This window comes from Botrytis fragariae, assembly GCF_013461495.1.
Source record: "Botrytis fragariae strain BVB16 chromosome Unknown tig00000012, whole genome shotgun sequence".
Lineage (NCBI taxonomy): Eukaryota > Fungi > Ascomycota > Leotiomycetes > Helotiales > Sclerotiniaceae > Botrytis > Botrytis fragariae.
Genome location: NW_023500989.1, coordinates 2,928,496 through 2,952,616, shown reverse-complemented (window position 1 = coordinate 2,952,616; position 24,121 = coordinate 2,928,496). Strand labels below are relative to the sequence as shown.

Below are 24,121 nucleotides of genomic sequence, written 5' to 3'. Positions count from 1 at the left end.
TGACACAAAGAAGAAAAGAAAGCAAAGCGTATTGAGCAAGGAGCTTCCAAAGCTGTATACTTAACGAATTATCAAACCATCTTGGTTATGGGCGTTACTGTGGTACATCAAACTATGCTTGACACCGAATTCAATCAAAGAGTCCCCATGAAAGTGTTCAAAATAAAACTGTCGAAGCATTCCAAAGCTCTGATGGGAATCAAATATATCTCCGCTAGATATTGTGTGCTTTGGATGGGACCTTACCTTGACAAAAGTTACTCTAGTTTCTCAAGAGATGGTCGTGAATGGCAGGCTGAGTAAATCGATGTTGATGGTTGGAAGCTTGGAATTGCTGCAATTCAATCTGCGGCGGCCGTGGACGAGCAAGAAGCCTCAAGTGTAACACGTCAATAAAGAATATTTACAAATAACTTTATCGTTATCGTATGTGATTACCTAGTAGTTGCCGTCGAAGTAAGTGATTGAGTTTTGGGTGTGTTGGAGCATCCATGTGAAGTATGATTCCAGTTCGTACCTGGGTACCTAGTTCGCCTGAAAGTGTAAAGACCAAGCGAATCACGGCACGTGACAAATCGGCAAAAACTACTGGGAATTTTTTGAGCCTAGCGCATTTCACGGGCATCCCACGACGAAAAAAATAATCCTAGGAGCTTCTGAAAATTTGTGGAAGCTTAACTTTCAACCCAACAAGTCAACCACCAACAACGACAACATTATATCGACAAGATGTCTGCCGTTGATTATCTTCTCCATGAGTCGGCCACTGGTTTCGCAATCTTTCAGGTTGTGCACCAAGCTGACACAATTGGCAATCGATTGAAGGAAGTTCAAGATGCAGGTCAAGATCTTGCGAAATTTGGCAAAATGGTCAAGCTTGTCAATTTTGCGCCATACAGGTTAGCTATTCAATGCTTTGCAGAGCGGAGAGTCTGAATTGACAATTACTCTAGAAATGCTGCTGAGGCGCTCGAAAATATTAACATGATCTCCGAGGGTGTACTTTCCGATTACTTGAAGTCGAACTTGGAATTGAACATGCCAAAGCCATCGAAGAAGAAGAAGACCATTCTCGGTGTTTCCGACAAGACTTTGGCTGGTAGCATCAAGGAGGAATTCCCGGGTGTTTCTTGTGAGACTGGTGAAACTTCCGAGGTTGTCGCAGACTTACTCAGAGGATTGCGATTGCACGCACCAAAGTTGTTGAAGGGTTTACAAGAGGGTGATGTCGAGAGAGCTCAATTGGGTCTTGGACACGCATATTCGCGCGCTAAGGTTAAGTTCTCAGTCCAGAAGAACGATAACCACATTATCCAAGCTATCGCTACTTTGGATCACCTCGACAAGGCTGTTAACACTTTCTCCATGCGTGTCCGTGAATGGTACGGATGGCACTTCCCAGAACTTGTCCGACTCGTCTCGGATAACCACACATATGCCAAACTTGCTTTGGCAATTGGTAACAAGAAGAACTTGACCGACGAAGATTTACACGATATTGCCGCCCTTGTTGACGATGATGGAGATAAGGCGCAATCGATCATTGATGCTGCAAAGGTTTCCATGGGTCAAGATATTTCAGTCAACGATATGGAGAATGTTTCCGCATTTGCAAACCGTGTCGTCAAGCTCGCCGAATACAGAAGGTCCCTTTTCCAATACTTGACCGACAAAATGGCAATTGTTGCACCTAACTTGGCCGCTTTGATCGGTGAAGTTGTTGCTGCCAGACTTATCTCTCACGCCGGTTCCCTTACCAACCTTTCCAAATACCCAGCCTCCACTGTCCAAATTCTCGGTGCTGAGAAGGCCTTGTTCAGAGCACTCAAGACCAAGGGTAACACACCTAAATATGGATTGATTTACCACTCCAGCTTCATTGGTCGTGCAGGCGCAAAGAACAAGGGACGTATCTCCAGATTTTTGGCCAACAAGTGCAGTATTGCAAGCAGAATCGATAACTTCTCTGAGGCACCAACCAACAAATTCGGTGAGGCTTTGAGAGCCCAAGTCGAAGAAAGATTAGATTTCTACGCTACTGGTACCGCACCAACAAAGAACCAAGATGCTATGGTAAGGACTCCGAAAAATTCCCAATCGTGATCTAGAGACTAACATATTTTGATAGAAAAAAGCAATGGATGCTGTTCTCGGTGACATCAACGTTGAAGACCCAACCGCCGAAGATACCGAAATGGCTGACATCGCCCCAACCTCCGTCTCCAAGCAAGAGAAGAAATCCAAAGACAAGAAAGAGAAGAAGGAAAAGAAAGACAAGAGCGAAAAGAGTGAGAAGAAGGACAAAAAGCGTAGACACAGCGAAGCCAACGGAGAAGAAGAGGGCGAGAAGAAAAAGAAGAAGAAGAGCAAGGCGGAATAAATGTCGCCTTCATCATTTTAAACATGGTCTAGACGTCCTTCTCCTTTTCTCTTTTTCTCCTATCATCTCATCTTGTAAATTTCGGGCAGCTGGGTCATCAATGGCGGAGTATAGCTGTGTTATTATGGGCGTTGAGGACTACTTTTTTGTTAACAATCTTACCGTAGAAGCTCTGGCTTGTGGTGGTATTTTATATGGCTTGGCTAGACACTATGAGGTGCATAAAATTGGAAAAAAGCATATAACTCATTACTTCTACGGATGATCTCTCTTTTTCCATTTGACCTGGACTTAATATTGAATTATCAATCTGTGAGACTTGCTTGACATTATTGACATATATGTAATTGTATTCTTGTAGCTCTTCGCCTTTCTTAACTCGTAGCATTCATTTAAATCGACTTGTGCCGGGCGCTCGTTTAAGTTTAGAACGCTATCCATTTATAAACGCCGCCTTCGCCATCATACCCCGTCCCATACTCCTCTCCCCCAACCACTCCCCGTAGCTATGTTTTCTTTTCTCGCTATTACTAAGTATCAAGGCAAAACATAATCAAGCACCTTCACTACCAAACTCATTGGTCCAATCTGTGCTCCTTTGGATATCTTCTTGAGAAACGGTAGGTCTAGCCCCCTTGATAGCTTTGATGAAATCTTTTACTTGGAGAGGTGGCTCGAGAAGCTTATCCGAATCGACTGCCGTCCAGGACATTTCCATGGCGCCTGCATCGCCGGGTGAGCAGGGAGTTAGTTTTTCTATTCCATCGGACATGACCTTTCGTGGAGTTAGTCAAATCTTCTTCTATTGAGAGAGGAGATCACTGGGTGATATTGAAAACTTTACCTTTTTATAATGTGTAGCGGTTTGGATTTTCCGTACAGGTTGCATCAAAGCATCTTGAACCGCAATACTGATATCACTTCCCGAGTACCCCTCACTCAGTTCTCCCAGCTTTCTATAATCAGAGGCCACCAATTCACAAGGAGTAGTTCCGACACTGATCTCGAACATTTTAGTTCGTGCGGGTAAATCTGGAAGGGAAATATGAACTCGACGTTGGAAACGACGTCGAATGGCAGCATCTAGTTGCCAGGGGATATTGGTAGCACCTAGGACTAATACGCCTCGGCTGTCTCTTCCTACACCGTCCATTTGGACAAGCATTTCGGTTTTGATACGTCTCGAGGCTTCTGATTCTCCTTCTCCTCTGGGTCCGCAAAGAGCATCTACTTCGTCGATGAAGATGATAGAGGGTTTGTTTTCGCGGGCCATGGTAAATAGTTGTTTGACTAATCTATTGAATTGTCAGAAATGCATATAGCTCCATGATACAAATTTGAGAAACGTACCTTTCACTCTCTCCCATCCACTTACTGACCAAATCGGAACTGCTCACACTGAAGAACGTACTGTTTGCTTCCGTAGCTACCGCCTTGGCCAAATGACTCTTTCCTGTTCCCGGTGGTCCATAAAGCAGAATACCCTTCCAAGGTTGTCTTTTTCCCGTGAACAAATGCGGAAACTTAATTGGCAAAATGACAGCCTCCTTAAGCGCCTCCTTGGCGGCCTCCAAACCCGCTACATCCTCCCACTTGATATTTGGTTTATCCTGTAGAATTGCTCCTTGCAATGCATTTCTCAACTTTTTACTCTCTGGATCCCCTTCCTCTTCATTTGCCTTTCCTCCCGCCGAGCTCCCATTCGCTCCCATCATACTGGGTTTCTTTCGTTTGCCTTCCGCATCTGCAAGATGTGTTTTTAATTTTTCGGCTCGTTCCATGTATTCGCCGGCTTTGGCGCGGATCATTTCCTTGGATTTGGCATTCTTCTCCCATTTGAGAGCGAGCATGAAGAGTTCAAGAGATTGGTAGTAGAGTTGATATGCTTTATCATATTCCGCTGCGGTGTCGGCTTCGATGGCTTTCTTAACCACGTCTATGGCTCGCCCAAGGAAATCGGTGTTCGACATCTTGAGGGTGGGGTTTGCGAGTGTTGATGTTGATGTCTAGATACAGAAGCTTGCTTGGATAGTAATGAAACTCCAGGCGATTGTTTACACGGCGCTCCTCTTTCTTGTCAAAGGACACCAAGATTGACGTTTGATTTGAATGTCGTTGTACTTGTACTTGAACAAGTCTCGAATTTGGTAGAATGACGATGATAACCTTGGTCAACAAAGCGAGCACAAATTAAACTCTGTGGGACTGCTGTAGGAACGAATATTAACAGACAGAACCAGTATATTAATTCTCTATGCGCCCGGTACTCTCGTCCTATGTATCTTGGGGTATGAATCTGTGGAGGGGATTGAGAATTCGAAAGTCTAGGTTGTCGCTTGAGCTTGTGAGCTTGGCGGTGTTTTGGTTGCCCCGCGATTGCGCTAGACATCATCTCAATAATTTGATACTGGATAAGAGAAACTTACGAAATTTCGATATTAGAATATTATTTACAGACAAATTATTTTAATTCTCTACGACTGCATTACAAGACGGTCGATTTGTAGCGCTCATAATCGCAATCTATTGGTATAATTTGCAGCTTTCCTCGCACAGAAAAAGTAATCTTCGCAGAGTATAATCAGCCTACTCAACTCCTCTAAGCTCCAGACCAGATATCAAATACCCTCACATCCTCACCATGGCAGAACAGCAGCAGCGTCTCCAAGCTCTCACAGAGGAATACCAAAAACTCCAAACAGGTCATTTTCACCTCTCCTCTCCTTTACTTCTTCCCGCCATATATTAACCTCCCCCAGATCTTCAAAGCTCCATTTCTTCCCGCCAAAAGCTGGAATCCCAACAACAAGAAAACAAGAGCGTTCAAAAAGTACAGCTCTCCTTCCTCTCATTCCCATTCACTTGACACACCTTTCCATTCCCCAACCTTCTCTCAATTCCAATCCCAGAATCGCACTGACCCCGCTGCCCTCAGGAATTCTCCGCCCTCTCCTCCGACTCCAACATCTACAAGCTCGTCGGCCCGGTCCTCCTTAAGCAAGATAAAACCGAAGCTGTCATGGCTGTTGACGGAAGATTGGAATTTATCGAGAAGGAAATGTGCGTACCTTATCTCTTCTTTCTACACTTTACATTCTATACTTTCCTCTGCAACACTATTGGATGTTCTACTTATGGGACTTTCGAAATGGAGTTTCGGAGCAATCAGATGAATTTGAGAATGAACAAATTTCTAATACTTTTTGTCTCTCGCCTGTGTAGAAAACGAGTCGAACAAGCTATCAAAGATGTACAAGATAAATGTGACGGTTTGAAGATGGAGGCATGTTCCCCTTCCACTCCCCCCAAACCCCAACTAACACTGCCTCAGATAATAAAACTCCAATCCGAGACCCAAGGGGCCCAGCCCCAAGCCGCAGCCTAAATCCTCACCAGCTAGCAAACATACATTAAAAGTACTTTAAAGAAATCAAGCAAAAGTGAGGCAGGCGGGCGTTAATATCATCAGGGATGTATAACATATACACACAAAAGTATGTATGTACCGGAGCATTTGCATGGCCAAGGGCGTTAGATATCCATTTACTACGTTTCCTACGCACTAGATATGCGTATGACGTATTCATAGTAGAGCGAGCAAGAAGTGACTTTGACCATACAAGATTTCATTCTCTTCCCGCGTATTCATGATCAGCACAAAGACCTCTTGATTTTGATACAAAGTACCAAGCTAGTCCCATGTGGATATGTAGGCTAAGAGCTCATTGGGATCGATGCTTGAATCTCAATCTTGTAAACAAAGCTCTCTCTGGAAGCGTTTTCAAAGTCATCTAGGTATTCCACAGTCACACAGTCACACAATCACACCTCAAACTCTAATAATATCATATAACAGTATAAATATCCACATAATTTTCCTTAATGGCTCCATTCCCAGTCAAAGTGGTGCTCATCAGTCCAGTCCACACACACTCCCTTTCTAGACTTCTACTCAAGTATCGAATCTCGAATCTCGAACCCCTCCCCCGGGGAAATATCAAACTCCATCTGCCCTCTCCTCTAGAATACAAATTTGACTTATTCGGGCATCCCCATCCCCATCCCCATCCCCATCCCAATCCATAATTTCGCATAACTTCGCATCGCATCATCTATCTTGATTCTTGAATATAAAAATAAATATCATTCGTATATGCTTTTCCTCTTTTCCCTCTCCCTCTCCCTCTCCCTCTCCCTCTCCCTCTCCCTCTCCCTCTCCAATCCAATCCAATCCAATCCAATCCAATCTACTAACCAACATCCTCACCTACTACCTAACATACAACCCAGAAACCCCATCCAGACATCCCATAATCATAAATCATCCTCTCATCTCCTTATCCCAGGAAGAAAAGTTCCCAAATATGCACATTCTATCCCATCCTATCCCATCCCATTCCATCCTATTCACCACACATGCACACATGCACGCAGCACTCCCAAAAACGAACGAACGAACGAACGAACAAAAGAACGAATGTAAATGCCCAACAAGAAAAGATTCTGATCATCCACCTAACCACTTCCTCCCTTCGTTGTTTACCAAAAAAATGAACATCAAATATCACACCCGTCCAAGCGAAAACTCTTTATCCCCATCCCATCCCATCCCAATCCATCCCTATCTACCTGTCTGCCTATTCAAGCCCAAGCGCCCCTACCCTACCCTACCCAACCCAACCCAACTCTACCCATCAAACTCAAACTCAAGACTCAAGACTCAAGACACAAGACACAAAACGCAAGAAGCAAGACGCAAAAAGCAATAGACAACAAAAAACACCATGCAATGAGAAAAAAAAGGGGATAATTCTTAATACATATAACACGAACTAATTAACTGAATTGATCTGCTCGAATTGCTCGGCGCGCTCTCTTAAAATTCATGGTGATATCAAAGTTTCCCACCATACCCTATCCTATCCTATCCTATCCTACCCAGATGATCATCTCCTATGTGGAGCCAGCTGGTACCGTTGGAAAAGACCGCCCATCCGCCCACCCATCCATCCCTTTCCCATATGTACTAGTATATTGAGTTCTTTCTTTCTGCTATCACACTGTCCGCCCATTCCTATCCATGATGCCGAATGCTTGATGCTCGGGTCGTTTTCTGTGAGTGGTATCAACCAGCGAGCACACTTCACATTTCACTCTTGTCTTTCCCGTGTTCCTTTACTTTCCTCGATCTGATTCGAAGGAAAATATAGGATCGTGAATGTGCACATCTCATCATATTCATCCCATCCAGCTCTACTCTCCCCCTCCCAGAAATAGCCACCCCCAGCAACACCACCATCATGCATACGCAAAGCACAATACAACCAACCAACCACCCAAATTTTTTTATATAGCCCATCCTCCCCCCACATAACCCCATTACCTCTCCCCAATACTCTCCGGGCTCATTGGAATCGTCGCCCCATCATCTTTTTCCACCGGACTATTCCCATCCATACTCTCCTCCACGCTCCCCGCATTTCCATTTGGCAATCCTGATTTGCCCTTCTCACCCTTACCCTTTTGCGGACTTCCACTTCCACCCGTCTTAATCGACAACTGCGAATCGACTGCTGCTCCATTATCCAATTTCTTCTTCTTCTTCGCGTTACCGCTCTGTTCTTTGAGAGGTCTCTTTCTTGGGCTTGTAATTTTACCCGTCGGGCCCAGACGTGGTCGAGTGGGCTTTTGTTTCCCAGTCAGTTCCTCGTCTTCTAGTAGCGGTTCATCATCATTCGCATGTAACTTAGCGAGGAAGAAATTCTTGACCAAGCCGATCTGACTAGTGATGCTTTCCTTTGTAATAGGTGGTAAAGGTTCGAGTTGTGCGAATATTTCGGCTTGGGGCGCTGCTGCGGTGGGTCCTTGGTAGGCACTACGAACTCTCGTATGAAGGAGATGGAGTGGTACGCCAAGACTCGTCATTGAGAATTCACTATCCAAACCAAGAGCCTTGAAACCGAAGTAATCCTCGCCCAGTTCTGCTGCGAAATCACCACCGACAAATTGCTCACTGCCTTCGTTGAATGCACCGGATCCATCTTGGCTATTATCTTGCAGAGCGGGTCTGAGTAGATCTGTAAGATGAGCCTTCATGCGTTCATGCATGACCGAAAGTTTGGTTCCGAGACGCTCCACATCATCTTTCACGTAGCTTTCCAAGGCTTCTATATCCATACCATTTTCACCCAAACTATGCAAGACGACTTCTTCGTTGGTATAACGTTCTTGCCACTTACTTCCAGTGCCAGGTGCAGCAGGGACTTTATGCGCTTCTCGATAAACACCAAAGGTTTTGACAATTTTGCCAAAGAAATCTCCAGCAATATCAGTTATAACATCTAAAGCAGACGGCTGCAATTCTTCAAACCCAGCATGATAGCAAAGCTTGGCGACAGATCGTTGCATTGCAGCTCTACAAACCCAAGAAGACATGATAGGGCCATCATCTGAAGTGACGTGTGGTTCGATATCTGTTTCTAAGAAGGGCTCAGGCTCATACTTGGGGAACTGATTGTTATACATCTGCACGGAAAATTAGTAAAATTCAATCTCCGGCCAAAACCAGCTCAATCTTACCTGCGCCTGCAATTGCATCTGCTTTATAACACCAATCTTGGAACACAGCTTTCTCGTTTCCTGCATTTGCTTCATATTGGCTTCAACTTTGCCAGTCAAGAAACTTTTCGGTGCGGTAAAATGTCCAGCAGGTACCATTCGAAGAAATTCTCCCGACTGTTCAACCAAATTACCATCCGCATCTTCCACCCATTGTAATCTCGGGTTGATATCTGGAATGGCTGATAGCGGATCATAATAATCAGGCAAGAACTGTTCTTCTTCGCCCTCCATACCTTCGGCAAGAGTCTCTGCGCCCTGTTTCGCTTTTTTATCTTCAATGGCACCTTCGACATTCGAGCTATTGGGATCATCCAGTTTCCGTTGGCGCAGCCACCTTCTCATCCCGGCTTTGCTTCGTAGAAGAGCAGGTTCATCTGGATTCAACTTATCACCTTTGAATAATCGGTTTCGATCTTTAGCGACCATGGCACGATTTTTCTTGGTGACCTGCTTCCAGATTTTATACTCTTCATCTTCATAGATGTTTTCTGTCGCAAATCCTTGCATACCCATGCCATTGATTGAAGGGGCATCAATATCCATACCATCACCCTGACTAGCGACACCATTCATGCCGCCAGGTGTTACTGAACCACCCGGAATCGGAGTAGAAAAGCCATTCTGACTACCATCCACTTCTGAACCATCCTGATTGAGGTTCCCGAGAACGCCATTGAGTTGAATAGCAGGTTTTTGATCGATGCCCGGGGTGCTTTCTTCACGCCTGGAAGTATTCTTCCGTGCCTTGCCATGCCCCTTCACACCTCGACCACCTTCACCCCGACCTCTAGAAGACATGATAGGTTCGTCGTCACTTTCATCAGCATCATCCCCTCCATTTTGTTTGCGACGTTCCTCTGCTTCTACTTCTGCTCGAGGTCGAATAACAAGATCTGGAATCAAGGGGATAAGTTTTGCTGCCTCTTTCCTCATGCTCTCCGCATTTCTTCGCAAAGGATGTTTATCTGCGCCATTATAATTCAAGCAATTCTCCCATATCAAGTCGAGATCGGCAACAAATTCACTCTTCGATCTGTACTGGTGTGTCTTCAACTTCTTAGTCATTGTGCCGAGGTCCATAGGGTGCTTGATAACTATTTCATGTCAGCGACAAAATTCACTCATGTATGAGCCATGGAAATTACCGTTGTAATAATCAGGAGCCTCGCGCTTATTGACTCTGACAAGAAAAGGAGCCGAGTATTCTGTCATAGCCTTGAGCTCACTCAAAACCTTATCCGCAGCCTCGTACAACTCTTCCTGGTTAACATTGTCCTCACTGGCCCATTTACTTCTATTCTTACGGACCTCGTTGATCAAGGCTCTCAACTCTAGATCCGTAGCTTGGACCCTGTCACGCTTGGCGTCGATGCGAGCAAAGAGATTCTTCAACGTCAAACTCGATGCGCCCATCTCGGCACTGGCCAGGGAACTATGTTGTTCGGCTTGTCGATTATTGGCAGGTCCAGCATTGCCATTATTATCCATTTCCGCGTCTGTTTGCCTTTCGGATTCCTCCAGCCGCTGCTGTTCCAGCATGGCGATCCGATCATTCTCCAATGTGTAGAATATGGTATTGAAACTGCGCTTGGCAGCATCCTCGACGGCCTTCTTCTCCTCTTCCAATTTCTTGCGCGCATCTTCAGAAGTTTTAGGGAGGTCGCTCGCCGCATCATCTTTATTTTGTTCCGCGTTCTTTGAGGGGGATAAGTCAGATTGGATGGGAGAACTCCCCGACTTCGAAGGCGACAACAAAGCATTCGCGCTTCTTGCCTTTGAGGGGGAATCTTGTTGTTCATCCTCGTCGTCCTCGTCATCATCATCATAATTGTCTTCGTCTATGGCGCGCGCCGGTTTCTTTGGTGGTTGTGCTTGCTTAGCCGGTTCAATGGCAGTTGCATCTTCGACCAATTGTGTGTTTTGTGCCGAGACATCATGATCTTCATTGAAATCTGCAGGAGAATCTCCACCTCCAAATAATCCCGCCAACTTTGCCTCGCTGCGGCGATATAATTCTTTAAATATTGTCCTTTGACTTTCCTCCTCCTGTACGTTGGCCGAGTCAGCCATTGTGGCATCGAATATACTTGGAGTATGCGATCGCGGAGGAGTATTGTTTTTATTTTGGTAAGTCTTTTGGGAATGAATTACATTCGATGAGGAAGGTGACCATGATGTGCCATTTGTGATGGAAGAGTTGTGTCCGGATACCCCAGAGCGAGACAAAAGTCCCCTCTCTCCGCCGCCCATAACGTCAAATCTCTAGGTCGCGACAAACCGTCTTGAAGTTGTCGCCTTTTCGTGATTTAAATTGGATTCGATATTGTGCGCATCTTTGTATGAGATTTGCGCAAAATATTGATTAATTTATGGCGTTGATGTTGATGGTTTGATGAAGTTCTTGAGATGAGGTTAGATTTGGTGGTTGTAGGACGTTGTCTGTGATTCCCTTACCTAGAAATCTAGCACTCGTAGTGTATTGAAAAGACAATGAATTGAGCAACATTTGGACCATCATTTCCTCATGAATTTCATGTTCTCCCTCCTGGAATATCTTCAAAATTCGTATATCATTACAATACATCACAATTTACAAACATAAATATATACATTTCAATTATCTATCTATTTTCCCATGTATAGGTCGAATTAAAGATTACCTCGTACTGAATCTCCATATTCAACATTGAAGATATTGGTCCGTGCAAGAATTTTGATAGGTGCACGAAGTAGACTGACTGACCATTGGAAAGAAATTGAACCTCAGGCGTGATTTCGAGCTGCAGCCAACCCACATGGGAGATGGAGAAGGAATCTGCAAGTTGCCAGGTTTAACCAGAAGCTCTGAACTCTTTTTGAACACAAGAAGAGAGAGCTTGTCTCAACATAATCCATAAGGAAATCAACCCATACAAGTTAGTTAAAAACTAGCAGTGATGCTTTTGTAACCTCGAGGAAATCCAATTTACCACAAAAGAAAAGAAAAGGGCTCGAGGACTTTCAAGAAAATGCGCATAAGGCTACCCTTTGCAGGTAAATCATACTTTAGCTCCCCCTCCCAGTTTCATGCCCTCCCCTCCTTCTCCACACCATACCATCCTATCCATAATCCCTTCCCCATGTCCCCAGAGATCTCCCAAACTAACACAATCTTGTCACGATAGGAGCATTCCTGTTCCTTCTCCTACTCGCTGGTTATGCGGGGTTGACATCCATCCAAGTCGACGCAGTCATTAACGACAAAGTCCTGCACACCATAACCTTCTTCATCCTCACCGTCGTCTTCTATTGGATACTCGATACCAGTCGTCGAAGAAACCTCAACTTTACTTTAATAATCTGCACCGGTATTCTTGGAATCGGCTCCGAATTCCTTCAGGGTTTCTTGCCCAATGGTAGAACCTTTGATTTCTACGATATTGTCGCCAATATCGTAGGTTCGCTAGCTGGCGTCGCATTGTGTAGTTGGTATCATTTGCGGATGTTGGAGCGTAAGCGACTGGCAAAGACGTATCATGTTGTACCAGGGATGAAGAGCAAGATTTGGAATTGGGAGAGGGAGTGGGAGCACAGGAGAGTGGTGTGGCCGCGGCATCGAGGACACTAGATGAAGAAGTGGATAATTGGGATGAGAATATGGAAGATGCGTGGGATGAGGATGAGCAAGCAGGCGTTGTGGACAGCGTCGAGGGCGAAGAGTTGAAGACGCCAAGTGCTAGTAGCACTGGTGAAGTCGATGGAGACTCAAAGAAAAGGGCAGTTTAAGTTACAATGTAACTTGCTATGATGTTACGGATATGATTGGCTACAATGTAGTTTTATGAAGGAACGAAATCAAAAACTTCCTTAACGACGAAATATGTTAGGTAATCGGGTGTATATTAGATGATATTTCATGCGAAAAAGGAAAATACTGGAAGAGATATAGGCAACTGGCACAGGTACTCATACCAAGTTCTTTGATTCAACCACTAGAATATTATCCACATGAATGTGTGGGGGAGCCTTTCGACCAAAATCCCCAGTACAAACGCATGATCATGAATACACGCAGCACTTCAAGCATTTCTCCCAGTATCAGCTCTAACGACCACACAATATTTTATAAACCCCACTAGAACATATCACCCATGAATTCGCATGCCGCTCCTATATCGTGGACATGAAAAATACACTTTGAAGGAGCCAAAGGTTTAGGAGATGAGGGAGGAACGGACGGAGTCACGAAGCTCTCTTTTTTAATAGCATTCATCCATTTCGATACATCCCTCCACAATTTCGGATGGCCAGATCCCATCATCCAGACCTGTTTCTCTGAAAAATCACCTATAGCTAAAAGGCTAATCGCCAATGAGTGGGACACGAACGAACGAAGTTTGGAACCGTCATCCGTATCCAGATATATCAAATGGGCGTATTCTTCGTCGAATGACAATTCATCATGCATTGCATAATTTGTGATGAGAACGGTCATGGTATAATCCATCAGTTCTGAGAGATCGTATTCAACTCCTAGACCATACAGGATGATGCGACTCCGAAAGGGGATAGGTCCCTCTTCGATATCCAAAGGTGCGTACACCCCGCGTTGAATCCAGTCGAGAAACAGAGCAAAGGAAGTTGGTTCTTTGTCGGGAAGATTCATATGCCTGATCTCGGGGCTCCGCGTGAAAAGGTCATCGAAGTATTTGACTTTGGCACGAAGAAGGGCTTTCGGGGTGTGAAAGGTACGACGATTGTGCGAGACTTTACCAACGTATAGTCTAATGCGGTCATCACGATCGATGAAACGCGCCCGTGTATTCCCCTGTTTACCCAAATATTGCCGCCCATTCTCATGTACGTCCTTTGAAGATTCTACAGTGGCATGCTTTTCTTCTGGGTCATGTTTTTTTTTCAATGGCGACATAATATTGGTGTCATTAAAGGATGCCATTCCCTCCAGCGTTGTCATGCCACTGTCTCCATCAACCACCGAATCAGCCCTCCTCTTCGTCGATTTCTTCCTCTTCCGCTCCACATATTCTATTTCCTCACCTTCCTGCTCGATCGACATCGGTCGTGGTAGTGCATGTGGTAGTTTCATGACCTTCAAAGCCAAAGCTGTTGGGGTAGACATTGAATCCTAATACCAGGTGACTGAACCAGAGCAGGTTGTAAAAAGATATCTGCCGCACCAAAGTCCAAAAATATCCCAGAACTGCTTATTGACTTTCAGTCAAAACGAATTGATACTCGGCGGTAAACAATAAGCACGATTTCTATCAATATAAATACTGATTTCTAAAAGCGAGATGATTTAGTATCTAGTAAAAGATACGAAAAGAAACAAAATCAGAAACCCAAACCAAAATCGAGAATAGTAATGAGGAATTGATGGGTGTACTTATGAATGGAGATTTTGATAGAAGAAGAGGAAATAAGAAAGTAGGGCAGAAGGCTCAAGGTATCGAAGAGACATATAAAGTTAAGAAAGAGGTGTGAAATTCCCCTACTGTTAAAATTGGAAAGCGCGACTGCTTGATATGGCGGTTTGTGACATGAAATATTACTAGCGAGGCTCTTGCTGATAGCCAATCCTGTCGTAACAATCTACGATTAATGGTATGAAATGGAGTGAGGCAAGAGAACTTTTTGATGCAAAAGCTTAAAAATTGTCACCAATTCGCTTTAACTTACTTGTGGATTCTCAAACCCGTGATAATTGAACTTTCTATTTCTTAGCCAATTTTTTCTCCCGGAATCTGGCCATGCAACGAATGTTCTACTCAGACTTGAATATCGTAACATAAGATTCTTTTCTGGGTTGATAGGATGGGTATACATGTTTGTGAGCGTTTGGACGTCGAAATGATGTTTTTGCAAATAATAGGCAGATAGGTCTAACACAATCACCTTGATTGCGAATCGTCATCATATCATGATATAAAAACTCATGCTGATTTCCAAGGATCTTTTGTACACATCATAAACATTAGGCCAAAGATCATTTCTCATAACTCGTCAATCAGCCTTCCAAATATGCCCACCACCTTTCTGCCAAAGCCATAAAGCTTCTATAGCGTAGGCTTTGCTGCCTTGGTGCCCCCCTCGGTATTAGCAGCTTCCTCAAGAGTCTGAATAACTTTGCCCTCTTCCACGATTCTCCAAAGACCCTTTGGCATCTCAGTACCCGGATCTCCCCACTCGCCTCTGCCGAGCCTATATAGGAATCGCCCCAGAGTTTGGAATGCAATACACCTTTGGGCCGGGAACGCAGAGCGAGCTAATCTTGCCAATTCCGGAATTGTATACCCAGCAGCTTCAGGAGCCTCACCATGATGGTGCAGCCCTTTGGTAATTGGCATAGCCCTCGCGATTCTGGGTGGCAATAATCCTCCTCTAAAATCAAATCGAAGAGCTGAAGCTGCTAAAGCTTCCGCTGCTGGATAGTAAGGAGATTCTTGATCTGCTACCGAACCATGTGTGGGTATTGGTGCCATCCAAGCGAGCTTTGAAGGATCAGCGGGAAGAGATGGATAATATTTCTGATGTAGGTTCTCGAGAAACGAAGGGTCGTTCGGATCTAAGTCTGGAACAGCGGAAGCGGTCGGGAAGTGTATAGATGGTTGAGGAACTTCAGGAACGCTCGAAGCAGGCTCTGATGCTGGTTTTAGATCTATGGGTTTTGCCGGCTCTTCATCTTCTTCAAATCTCACAGACTTTTGAGGCGCGACTGGCTTTCCTTCTGGTTTGGGTGCAGGGGTGGCTTGATCTTTGTTTTCCAGAGGTATAGTTTTGGCCTCATCGTTCTTTAGAGATTGAGTCAAAGATGGGGGATCGATTCCCGTATCTCCACGTCCGTCATCGAAATTGGCTCTCTTCAAAAGTCGTTGGATCAAAGAAGGATCTAAAGTAGCGAGTAAGTCTTCTTGTTCTTGCTCGATTTCTTCTTTTGACATAGAAGCTATTCTCATTTTATTCTCCTCATCTATTCTTTTCCTTTCCTTTTCGATACTGAAATCGTCCTCCCGAGTAGCTGCCGTCTCTGCGCCCGTTGGACGTCCCTGAGAAGGTGGAACTCCGAAAGCATTGGGAGAATCTGCCACCGCTGCGTTTGGAATGTCTGCCACCGAATCGTTTGCGTTACCCGCCCGTTGTTTTTTGAATGCTGATACTCGTGTTCTTTTTTTATGTTCGGGAAAGCCTGTCGTTGAGGTTTTTAATTGAGGAGCTGTTGGTGGTTTTGTAGAACGTTCTTTGATGTCTGCGACGAAGGGAGAGGTAAATGAAGGGGTATTGTTCGATGGAATAGTTGACCTTGATTCGATTTCATCCTCATCATCGGAAAGATTCACAGTGAATCTCTCACCACGAAACTCCATGTTTAGTATATTTTTGCGCAGAGCTACCTAGGCAGTGTTTTTGTAGTCTTTTTGTTTAGGTTGTGGGGAAATTAAGATCCGTATGCAAGGCTGCTAGGATATCACAAACGTGAGCCTCTAAGGAAAAAAATAAGGTTATGCGCTAACTCATATCTGACTAGCTGCATTTCACAAACATTTATTTCGGGAAGCCATCAGACGTCGAGCAACGATTGACAACATCTCGATGGAAAACAATATCAATTCTGTTGTTACATTTTTGGCTCGAGGTTATGCATGTTAATAATATACCGACATAAGTGTCCATGCCAGGTAGATGCATAGGAAGGTATGATATATATATGTATCCTCGGATGAAGCAAAATATTTATCACTCACGATACGAACATTTAAAGGGGAAGATTGAATTGAAGTAGGTTCTGGGACAGTATTTGCCGAAAATGGAGAGATTTCTTTTAGATGCGGAACTGCACATACGGCTGCACACACGGAGATGTTATCTGATGTTTCCGTTGGATATAACTGGATATAACTGGGTATAAAATCACAGGCATTATAAACCCCCCTTGTCAGTTTATAGAGGGAGGGAGACTGGGGTGGTGAGAGTCAGTCAGTCCTATTGTTGGAAAAACGGATAATTATTACCTACCAGTATTCTTCAAGCTAAAAATAAGGGAGAATTGATTTATCGAATACTATCGAGGTACTTTCTTTCTTTCTTTTCTTCTTTCTTTCTTTCTCTCCCTCTCTCTTTCCCTCTCTCTCTCTCTCTCTGTGTCTCCTAGATCCGTATTCTTATTTACTTTCCCATTACCAAATGGACCATTTTGCCTTAGGTAAGCCTTTTTACCCTTCTTGCCCTTTGCACCCTTTCCCCCTTTAGCCCTGGTCTTGTTTCGTCTATCGTCTATTCTCATCGGACAATCCATCGTAGCTTGGAGAAGGACATTCTCTGCTACGCTTCTATCTTCCCTTGTCAGACCAACCAAAGTGCCTAGGGACCTACAGCTCACAGGACTATTTTAATTGCTTCGATGATCCGCAATGGAACACACCACCCACCACCCACCACCGCACTTAAGCTCCGAACACATACCCCCATGTCCAACACCCAAATCTAAAGCAAAGCCCCATATGCCCAGACCAAGTCGTACCAATTGATTGAGGTGAAGGTGGGTAGGAAAAAGCAAAGAAATCGAAACAGAAAGGCTTACTTATTGCTAGTACCACGGCATTTTTGACCAACTAGCGTCGACAATCTCTCTTTCTCTCTTGCTCTCTCATCTAAAGTCATCAGTCAGTCCGTCAGTCAGTTAGTCAAGTCAGTCAATCGATCAGTCCATGTTCCGGCAACCGTTCTTTCCCAATCCAATTCCCACTTCCTCTTCCTCTTCCCTTTCCTTCCCTTCCCTTTCCTTCCCTTGCTCTTCCCTCTTCCCTTTGCCTTTCTTTACCTTTGCCTTTGCCTTTGCCCTTGACCACCACCACCACCACCTTGCCTTTCGTTCCCATCCGTACCATACGGCCCCAAAAGAGTTTCTGATTAAATGGCGTCTGTGAATAATTGGAAATGTCGCTTGTATTGAATTAAATCCAAAACGTAGTAATGATCAAAGTACAAGAAGTCTAAAATCCCCCTCTCTTCAATCTCCATATCTAAACACCTTTTCAACACTTTTCTTCAACCCAAACCCTTCTTCTCATTTACACTTAACAATTTATACAAGTTCAAATCATCAATCGATCCATTTCATCAATCATTTGGGTCTTTCTATCGATCACCGCCTCAAAATAATACCATTAGATAGCGATTGGTCTCAACTATTTGTTCCTCTATCAATCACATTAAAACTCAACTCGCTTCCTATCAACAACAACGATTTTTCATTTTCCTCATCCTCGTGTCAAATTTGAAGCTATTCAGAAGTTTCGCAACGCTTTCGTACTACGAACGTTATCGCCAACAACAATCACGGGTTACATGCAAATCACACCAAAAATCAAAGAATCATAGTTGTCATACGTACACTTCTCCAGAGAGCAATAGATGGTGTCGATTACACATTTAAATACCCCAAATTAAATAATTTGACTTTATTTGTCAAAAATGTCAAATTCTCATGATGTTCGCGGGGTCTCACCACCAATGGGTTCCAACAACAGCAATTCCGATTTATCATCCCCACCAAGATCCAGTCCCGAGATAGATGACATACAAATTCGTAATGATTCAAATAGCATTACCGTCAACCAATCTAATGGAGCTGCTTCAACATCAGAAAAGCCAACCCGCAAGAAGGCCGTTAGAAAACCTAGACAAAAGGTCGGTGATGCTAGTTCGGCCACCAATACCGACGCTCCAAAACCTAAAAGAGTACGCAAACCAAGAGACCCTAACGCTCCTCCTTCTGCACGATCACGAAAGCCAAAGGCTACACCTTCCGAAAATACCAATGGGGGAGAATCATCACGACAAACCAAGATTACGGATGCTCCTGGAATGCATTTAAGTGATGTTAGCTTCAGTGCTCCTGCGACCCCACCAGTACAGAACGCTATGATTGCCAATTCGGGTCAAAGTGAGGCTATTCCCAAATCTTTCTTCAATTCCGCCCCACCTCAACCAAAACCTCAAGTTCCTCCGCCACAACAAGTACAGCAACAAATCAGTCAACCTCAGTCACATGTGGCAATACAACAACCGCAACCACAAAGTGCGGTCCGTACTAGCGGTCAGAATTATGATCCTATTAGATCTAATTATGATCCCGTTCGAGAAACCCTCGTCAGTCATCACTCGTACAATAATTCTCAGGGATCACCAATTCCACCTCAAGTCACCAATCGCGCCAGTGCATCACCTTCCATCGCCAGTCTCGTCGACCCTCCGAATCAGCCATTGACCTCACCATCGGCTCATTCATTTTTAATGCATCAACAACGTCAACAAGACGGCCATTCTTCCTTACCTGCCTCCCCAATTGTTAACAGGTTAGGATTATCAGCAATGTCTGAGACAAATAGTCCTCGGCCCTTTGCACCCACCCCAACATTAACGTCACAACCAATGCCCGCCCCAACACCACCTACTGCTCCAATTGTTTTGGCGCAAAAGGAACCTCAAGTTTCTAACGGTAATTCGAATAAGAAAACCGCAGCCAACGGAGTTTCAGGAACATCAACGCCGAAACCACCGGCAAAGGGCAAAGAGAAAGAGAAAGAAAAAGATATTCTCCTTACCCCACCGCCGCTTCCTGGTTCAGGCCTGATGGGACTCGGAGGTAATGACGGTACGGAGACGCGTGCCCCTACAATTGTTCTTGACATCCCCTTGAATGGTGATGTAAATATTTATGTCAATTTCGCTCGCACGGCCGAGGAGAAATATGGTTGGGATGCCTTACACCCCCGATTGGCAGCTCAACGTGATCGGCTCGCAAGGGTTGCAGCAGCAGGTGCAGCCTTGGAGAGAAATGGCTCCAACAAGGAGAGTGGTGATGAAATGTCACTGGATTCTGAAGGAGAGGGTAGTAATGTTGAGATGGGCGGAATGAGTGATGGGCGAGTTGGTACTGATAGCGGTACAAGAAAAGCTAAGGCTGCTCCCAAAAGAAAGACCAAGGAGGATGAATACGACAAGGACGACGGTTTTGTTGATGATTCAGAGATGATTTGGGAGGAACAAGCTGCCGCTGTAAATGATGGCTTCTTCGTATATTCTGGTCCTCTCGTTCGAGAGGGCGAGAAACCAACACTCGAGAGGTATGTACCACAAACCATTGATGAAACCCAATACAGGACTAATCCGTTACATAGGGGTGAGGGTCCAGCAAAGAAGCCGCGAGTTCGAAAACCAAAAGCCGCCACTGGCGAGAAAGCCACCACAAGTCGTGTCAGTACGGGCGGTAAAGCTGCCGCTACATCAAGCGGAGCGGGTTCCCGTGGTGGAAACACAGCAGCACGTAAAGCTCGTATCACGAAAGCTGATCGTGCGCGCATGGAGCAAGAGAAACTTGAGCGAGAGCAGATGGGTTCCATGGCTGGTATGCCCGGAGGATATAATACCATACAACTTGCACCGAGCTTGGGTGGAACACCCATGGTTTTTAATCAGTAAGGTTAATTTATGGAATGGATGGCATTTGGCTGGGATTAATGGACGGGCATTTTTTTTGTAGAATTTTTTATTCTTGAAAACATCACCTCCTTGTATGGGTGGAAATGGTAAACTTACCAAGGCGTTGGGAAGGGCGGATCGAAATGCATATGGAGTATTGGGTTGGGGTTTCAATCCACGCGCATACAATCCTGGTTGTACATTAGACTGCCTATCTTTGCATGACTGAATAGTTCTATGTCCTCTGAATGTACGAGTATATTGCAGAACAAAAATTCTAAATGTTATAATATTCATTTTGCGGTGCACTTGAGATCTGATAGGATGTTGATTTGATTTTGGTAACTTGGAGAGTTTAGGCGGGCAAATTAAAGCGGCAAGTAAGTGATACTCATACGAAGAATGTGAAGCCATAGATACATGTCAACGTCATGGGATATGTGAAGATGAGTATACCTATGAAGATAGGAATAGACCTCTGCATTAAACTTGTTATACGTTCAGCTGCTAGACCAGTGTCCATAACACTAGTGGTAGGTACTACTAAATGAACCAAGCAGATCCAATTATCAGTCAACTTATCAATCGATAACGAAAATACCCCTCGCTAAAAGCGGCCAGCACCGAGTATCGGGTGCAACGATATGATTGCATCACAATCCCCAAGTAAATGAACACACAGGCACGAAAAAGTATTTCCCGCCCGCATGAATCCCTGTTGATAGCTCTTTTTGGTCCCCTCGAACAGAGCCTAACTTCCCATTCCGTACTTTGCATTCGCCATTGTCATTGTCACATACATCTAACTTTCCCTCCATCCATCCACGCACGCAGTACTCCTGCGACACACACCTCCTCACCATGGCCTCAACCACGGCTGCCGCCCAGGAAAAACCCAAACAGAGACCCTCGGCGCTGCGCAGCATCATCGCAGGAAGCACTGCCGGCGCCGTCGAAATCGCCATCACGTATCCATTTGAGTTTGCAAAGACGCGGACGCAGCTGAATAGAAGATTGCCCGAGAGTGGGAAGCTTCCGTGGCCGAAATTTGGGAGCGCGTGGTATGCGGGGTGTACGACGTTGATTATTGGGAATTCATTGAAGGCGGGAATTAGTATGTTTTTTTTCTTTTTCTTTTTTTTTTGGTTGTCTTTGGAGTTTTGGGGATTGGGATTGGGATTGGGATTTGCTTTGGATGGTTGGGGAATGCGGGGGGAATCGATAATGTGGGAGAGGTGTGGATGTGAATGAATGCTAATCTCAATCGCAAATAGGATTCGTCGCATTCGATCAATATAAATCGCTACTCCAAGACGCGGATGGGAAGATTTCCGGGCCCAGAACTGTAATTGCTGGATTTGGAGCTGGTGTTACCGAGAGTTTATTAGCAGTCACGCCTTTCGAGAGTATCAAAACTACTTTGTAATTCCCCCTCACCCCTCTGCAAATAAGATCAAATCTAACACCCCCGTAGAATCGACGACCGCAAATCCGCAAAACCACGTCTTCGAGGCTTTCTCCACGCCGTCCCCATCATCGCCCGCGAAAGAGGCCTGCGCGGATTCTTCCAAGGTTTCGTCCCCACCACCGCCCGCCAGTCTGCCAATTCAGCTGTCCGCTTCGGCTCCTACACTTCGCTGCGTCAGCTCGCACAATCCTATACCGCGCCGGGGGAAAAACTAGGCGCTCTGTCTACCTTTGGAATCGGGGGATTGGCAGGTATCATCACGGTTTATGTAACGCAACCGCTTGATACGGTGAAGACGCGCATGCAGAGTATAGAGGCGAGAACGCTGTATAAGAATAGTTTTCACTGCGCCAGCTTGATTGTGAAGAATGAGGGCCTGTTTACGTTTTGGAGTGGGGCTTTGCCGAGATTGGGCAGATTGATATTGAGTGGTGGGATTGTGTTTACGATGTATGAACAGAGTATTGAGTTGATGGGGAGAGTGGATCCGAATGGTAGATATATTTAGGGGAAGGCAGTAGGAAGGGAAGGGAAGATGCATTTTTGGGCACACAGTGAAGAATCGACAAGCCTCGTAGAATTCCGTGATATAACTCGAGGATACCAACTTCGCAGTGGAATAATAGCTTGCAGGTTTGGATATCTGGGGTTGTAGTCTCGGTAGGAGGAATGGAGTGATGAGCTGTGTGCTTTGTATATGTACTGTACAGAGCAAGAGTTGCTCTTGCACTTCCCTTACTCTTGGGCACATAGAAAGAGAGGAAGGAGGGAATGAAGCAAAAAAGAAAGAGCTTGGTATCTAGCTAGAGATTCAGGGTTTCAAAGCTCGATTAACTATCCTTCAATGAATGTATTATGATTGCCCAATGAATATATACCCCTCTGTTTACCGAGTGATGCGAGCACTTATGCAATCATCTCTTCATCCTTCACTCCCAGACATCTTTCATTCATCAATCTCATCAATCAATCAATCAAAGGTACTAAACGCCTAGTATTTACACAATTCCATTCCATTCCCTACCTATTTATATATACATACTAATTTTACCCATTTTTCTTTCTCCCTTTCATCATCGTCATATCGGTAACATAAGTAAATCACTCATTGAAATCGTAAAGCTCCCTTCCATCTGTTCACCTGCTGTTGGAACCAACTCCTATTAGGTGCCTCCTCGAGCTCCTTCACTAGATCTTCGTAGTATGTTGGGTTGCTGGCGGGTTTGAGGGTTTTGCTTGTTAGAGGGTACTAGATTGAGAGGGGTGTTAGTTGGATTTTATGATTTCTCTTCTTTATTTTTTTTCTTTCCTTCTCTCTTTTAAAACAGAGCATAAGACATTCTCTACCCTCCCTCTCCTTCTCCCTCTCTCTCTCTGTTCCATGAAAGTAGAAGAAATCAAATCAAATCAAACATACCTTCCCCAAATACCGATTCTCAACCAAACTATACAGTGCGTTTACCTGGCCCAGCTCTTTCTTTTCGTTGAAGTTTCCAGCGGCGGATACGCGTTCGAGGCGGCGGCGGATGGCGTCTTGGAATTGGGCTTCGGGACGGAGGGCGTCTTTGGGCCAGCGGGAGAGGGCGCGGAGGTAGTGGCGGGTGGCGGGCTGGAGGAGGGGAGGGGTGTTAGTTGGGTTGTTTGGGTTGTTTGGGTTGGGAAGGGAAAAGGAGGGAGGAGGTAAGAGGGGGGAACAAGACAGGGAGGCGTTGAGGATAATGAGGATATAGCTTATGCAGAGTAAGAGGTTCAAACAGTCCTCATAGCATAATTACTCTATCCCATCTCATCCCCCATTCAATTCATCCCATGACATGAAGATCTAGACTTCTAGCCCAAGCGAGCACATCCCATCATATCTCGCCCCCGGTACAAATTCAAGCATTTGATTTCCCCAACACCACCACCACCATCAATACCAAAGACCAAAACAAACGTTGAAGAAAATCCAAACTTACAGATTGCGACATGATGTTTTCAATAAATCAAACCCTCTCGTACAAAATATTCACAGAGAAGGAATCGACAGGGAATCTTTTGGATCTCGTAGAATTGGAGGGGGAGAAATAAAATGGATTTTCAATGCAGATTATATTATGGATGTATGTGATGGATAGATATGTGGGTGGTAGGTACAGGATGCGGTCATGACTTTTGGAGAATGGTGAGTG

At 44.8% G+C, this 24,121-nt stretch overlaps 11 protein-coding genes across 11 annotated transcripts; 5 read left to right on the top strand and 6 right to left on the bottom strand.

Annotated features, from left to right (window-relative positions):
* Nucleotides 1-729: 729 nt before the first annotated feature.
* Bfra_003133 (putative pre-rrna processing nucleolar protein) lies at nt 730-2,380 on the top strand (the record flags this gene model as incomplete). The annotated part of the gene is made up of 3 exons (XM_037333545.1): nt 730-899; nt 954-2,073; nt 2,129-2,380. The coding sequence occupies 3 exons, from the start codon at nt 730-732 to the stop codon at nt 2,378-2,380; spliced, it is 1,542 nt and encodes a 513-aa protein (XP_037195673.1).
* Nucleotides 2,381-2,392: 12 nt separating this feature from the next.
* On the bottom strand, nt 2,393-2,821 carry Bfra_003132 (uncharacterized protein; the record flags this gene model as incomplete). The annotated part of the gene is made up of 4 exons (XM_037333544.1): nt 2,393-2,494; nt 2,543-2,590; nt 2,634-2,670; nt 2,718-2,821. The coding sequence occupies 4 exons, from the start codon at nt 2,819-2,821 to the stop codon at nt 2,393-2,395; spliced, it is 291 nt and encodes a 96-aa protein (XP_037195672.1).
* Nucleotides 2,822-2,933: 112 nt separating this feature from the next.
* On the bottom strand, nt 2,934-4,350 carry Bfra_003131 (putative vacuolar sorting atpase protein; the record flags this gene model as incomplete). Its single annotated transcript, XM_037333543.1, has 3 exons — nt 2,934-3,155; nt 3,225-3,675; nt 3,731-4,350. The coding sequence occupies 3 exons, from the start codon at nt 4,348-4,350 to the stop codon at nt 2,934-2,936; spliced, it is 1,293 nt and encodes a 430-aa protein (XP_037195671.1).
* Nucleotides 4,351-5,021: 671 nt separating this feature from the next.
* Bfra_003130 (putative prefoldin subunit 6 protein) lies at nt 5,022-5,794 on the top strand (the record flags this gene model as incomplete). The annotated part of the gene is made up of 5 exons (XM_037333542.1): nt 5,022-5,082; nt 5,140-5,210; nt 5,316-5,440; nt 5,603-5,649; nt 5,712-5,794. 5 exons carry the CDS (start codon nt 5,022-5,024, stop codon nt 5,792-5,794), a joined length of 387 nt encoding a protein of 128 aa, XP_037195670.1.
* Nucleotides 5,795-7,759: 1,965 nt separating this feature from the next.
* Nucleotides 7,760-11,251, bottom strand: Bfra_003129 (putative bromodomain-containing protein; the record flags this gene model as incomplete). Its single annotated transcript, XM_037333541.1, has 3 exons — nt 7,760-8,905; nt 8,960-10,095; nt 10,147-11,251. 3 exons carry the CDS (start codon nt 11,249-11,251, stop codon nt 7,760-7,762), a joined length of 3,387 nt encoding a protein of 1,128 aa, XP_037195669.1.
* A 758-nt stretch (nt 11,252-12,009) lies between these two features.
* Nucleotides 12,010-12,766, top strand: Bfra_003128ia (uncharacterized protein; the record flags this gene model as incomplete). Its single annotated transcript, XM_037333540.1, has 3 exons — nt 12,010-12,034; nt 12,166-12,469; nt 12,529-12,766. The coding sequence occupies 3 exons, from the start codon at nt 12,010-12,012 to the stop codon at nt 12,764-12,766; spliced, it is 567 nt and encodes a 188-aa protein (XP_037195668.1).
* Nucleotides 12,767-13,115: 349 nt separating this feature from the next.
* On the bottom strand, nt 13,116-14,827 carry Bfra_003127 (uncharacterized protein; the record flags this gene model as incomplete). The annotated part of the gene is made up of 3 exons (XM_037333539.1): nt 13,116-14,126; nt 14,554-14,580; nt 14,681-14,827. 3 exons carry the CDS (start codon nt 14,825-14,827, stop codon nt 13,116-13,118), a joined length of 1,185 nt encoding a protein of 394 aa, XP_037195667.1.
* A 230-nt stretch (nt 14,828-15,057) lies between these two features.
* Nucleotides 15,058-16,365, bottom strand: Bfra_003126 (putative transcription factor protein; the record flags this gene model as incomplete). The annotated part of the gene is made up of 1 exon (XM_037333538.1): nt 15,058-16,365. The coding sequence occupies one exon, from the start codon at nt 16,363-16,365 to the stop codon at nt 15,058-15,060; it is 1,308 nt and encodes a 435-aa protein (XP_037195666.1).
* A 2,107-nt stretch (nt 16,366-18,472) lies between these two features.
* Nucleotides 18,473-20,482, top strand: Bfra_003125 (putative histone promoter control 2 protein; the record flags this gene model as incomplete). Its single annotated transcript, XM_037333537.1, has 2 exons — nt 18,473-20,127; nt 20,182-20,482. 2 exons carry the CDS (start codon nt 18,473-18,475, stop codon nt 20,480-20,482), a joined length of 1,956 nt encoding a protein of 651 aa, XP_037195665.1.
* An 861-nt stretch (nt 20,483-21,343) lies between these two features.
* Bfra_003124 (putative tricarboxylate transport protein) lies at nt 21,344-22,458 on the top strand (the record flags this gene model as incomplete). Its single annotated transcript, XM_037333536.1, has 3 exons — nt 21,344-21,596; nt 21,757-21,904; nt 21,957-22,458. 3 exons carry the CDS (start codon nt 21,344-21,346, stop codon nt 22,456-22,458), a joined length of 903 nt encoding a protein of 300 aa, XP_037195664.1.
* A 597-nt stretch (nt 22,459-23,055) lies between these two features.
* Nucleotides 23,056-23,920, bottom strand: Bfra_003123 (uncharacterized protein; the record flags this gene model as incomplete). Its single annotated transcript, XM_037333535.1, has 3 exons — nt 23,056-23,199; nt 23,368-23,559; nt 23,909-23,920. The coding sequence occupies 3 exons, from the start codon at nt 23,918-23,920 to the stop codon at nt 23,056-23,058; spliced, it is 348 nt and encodes a 115-aa protein (XP_037195663.1).
* Between the last annotated feature and the right edge of the window lie 201 nt (nt 23,921-24,121).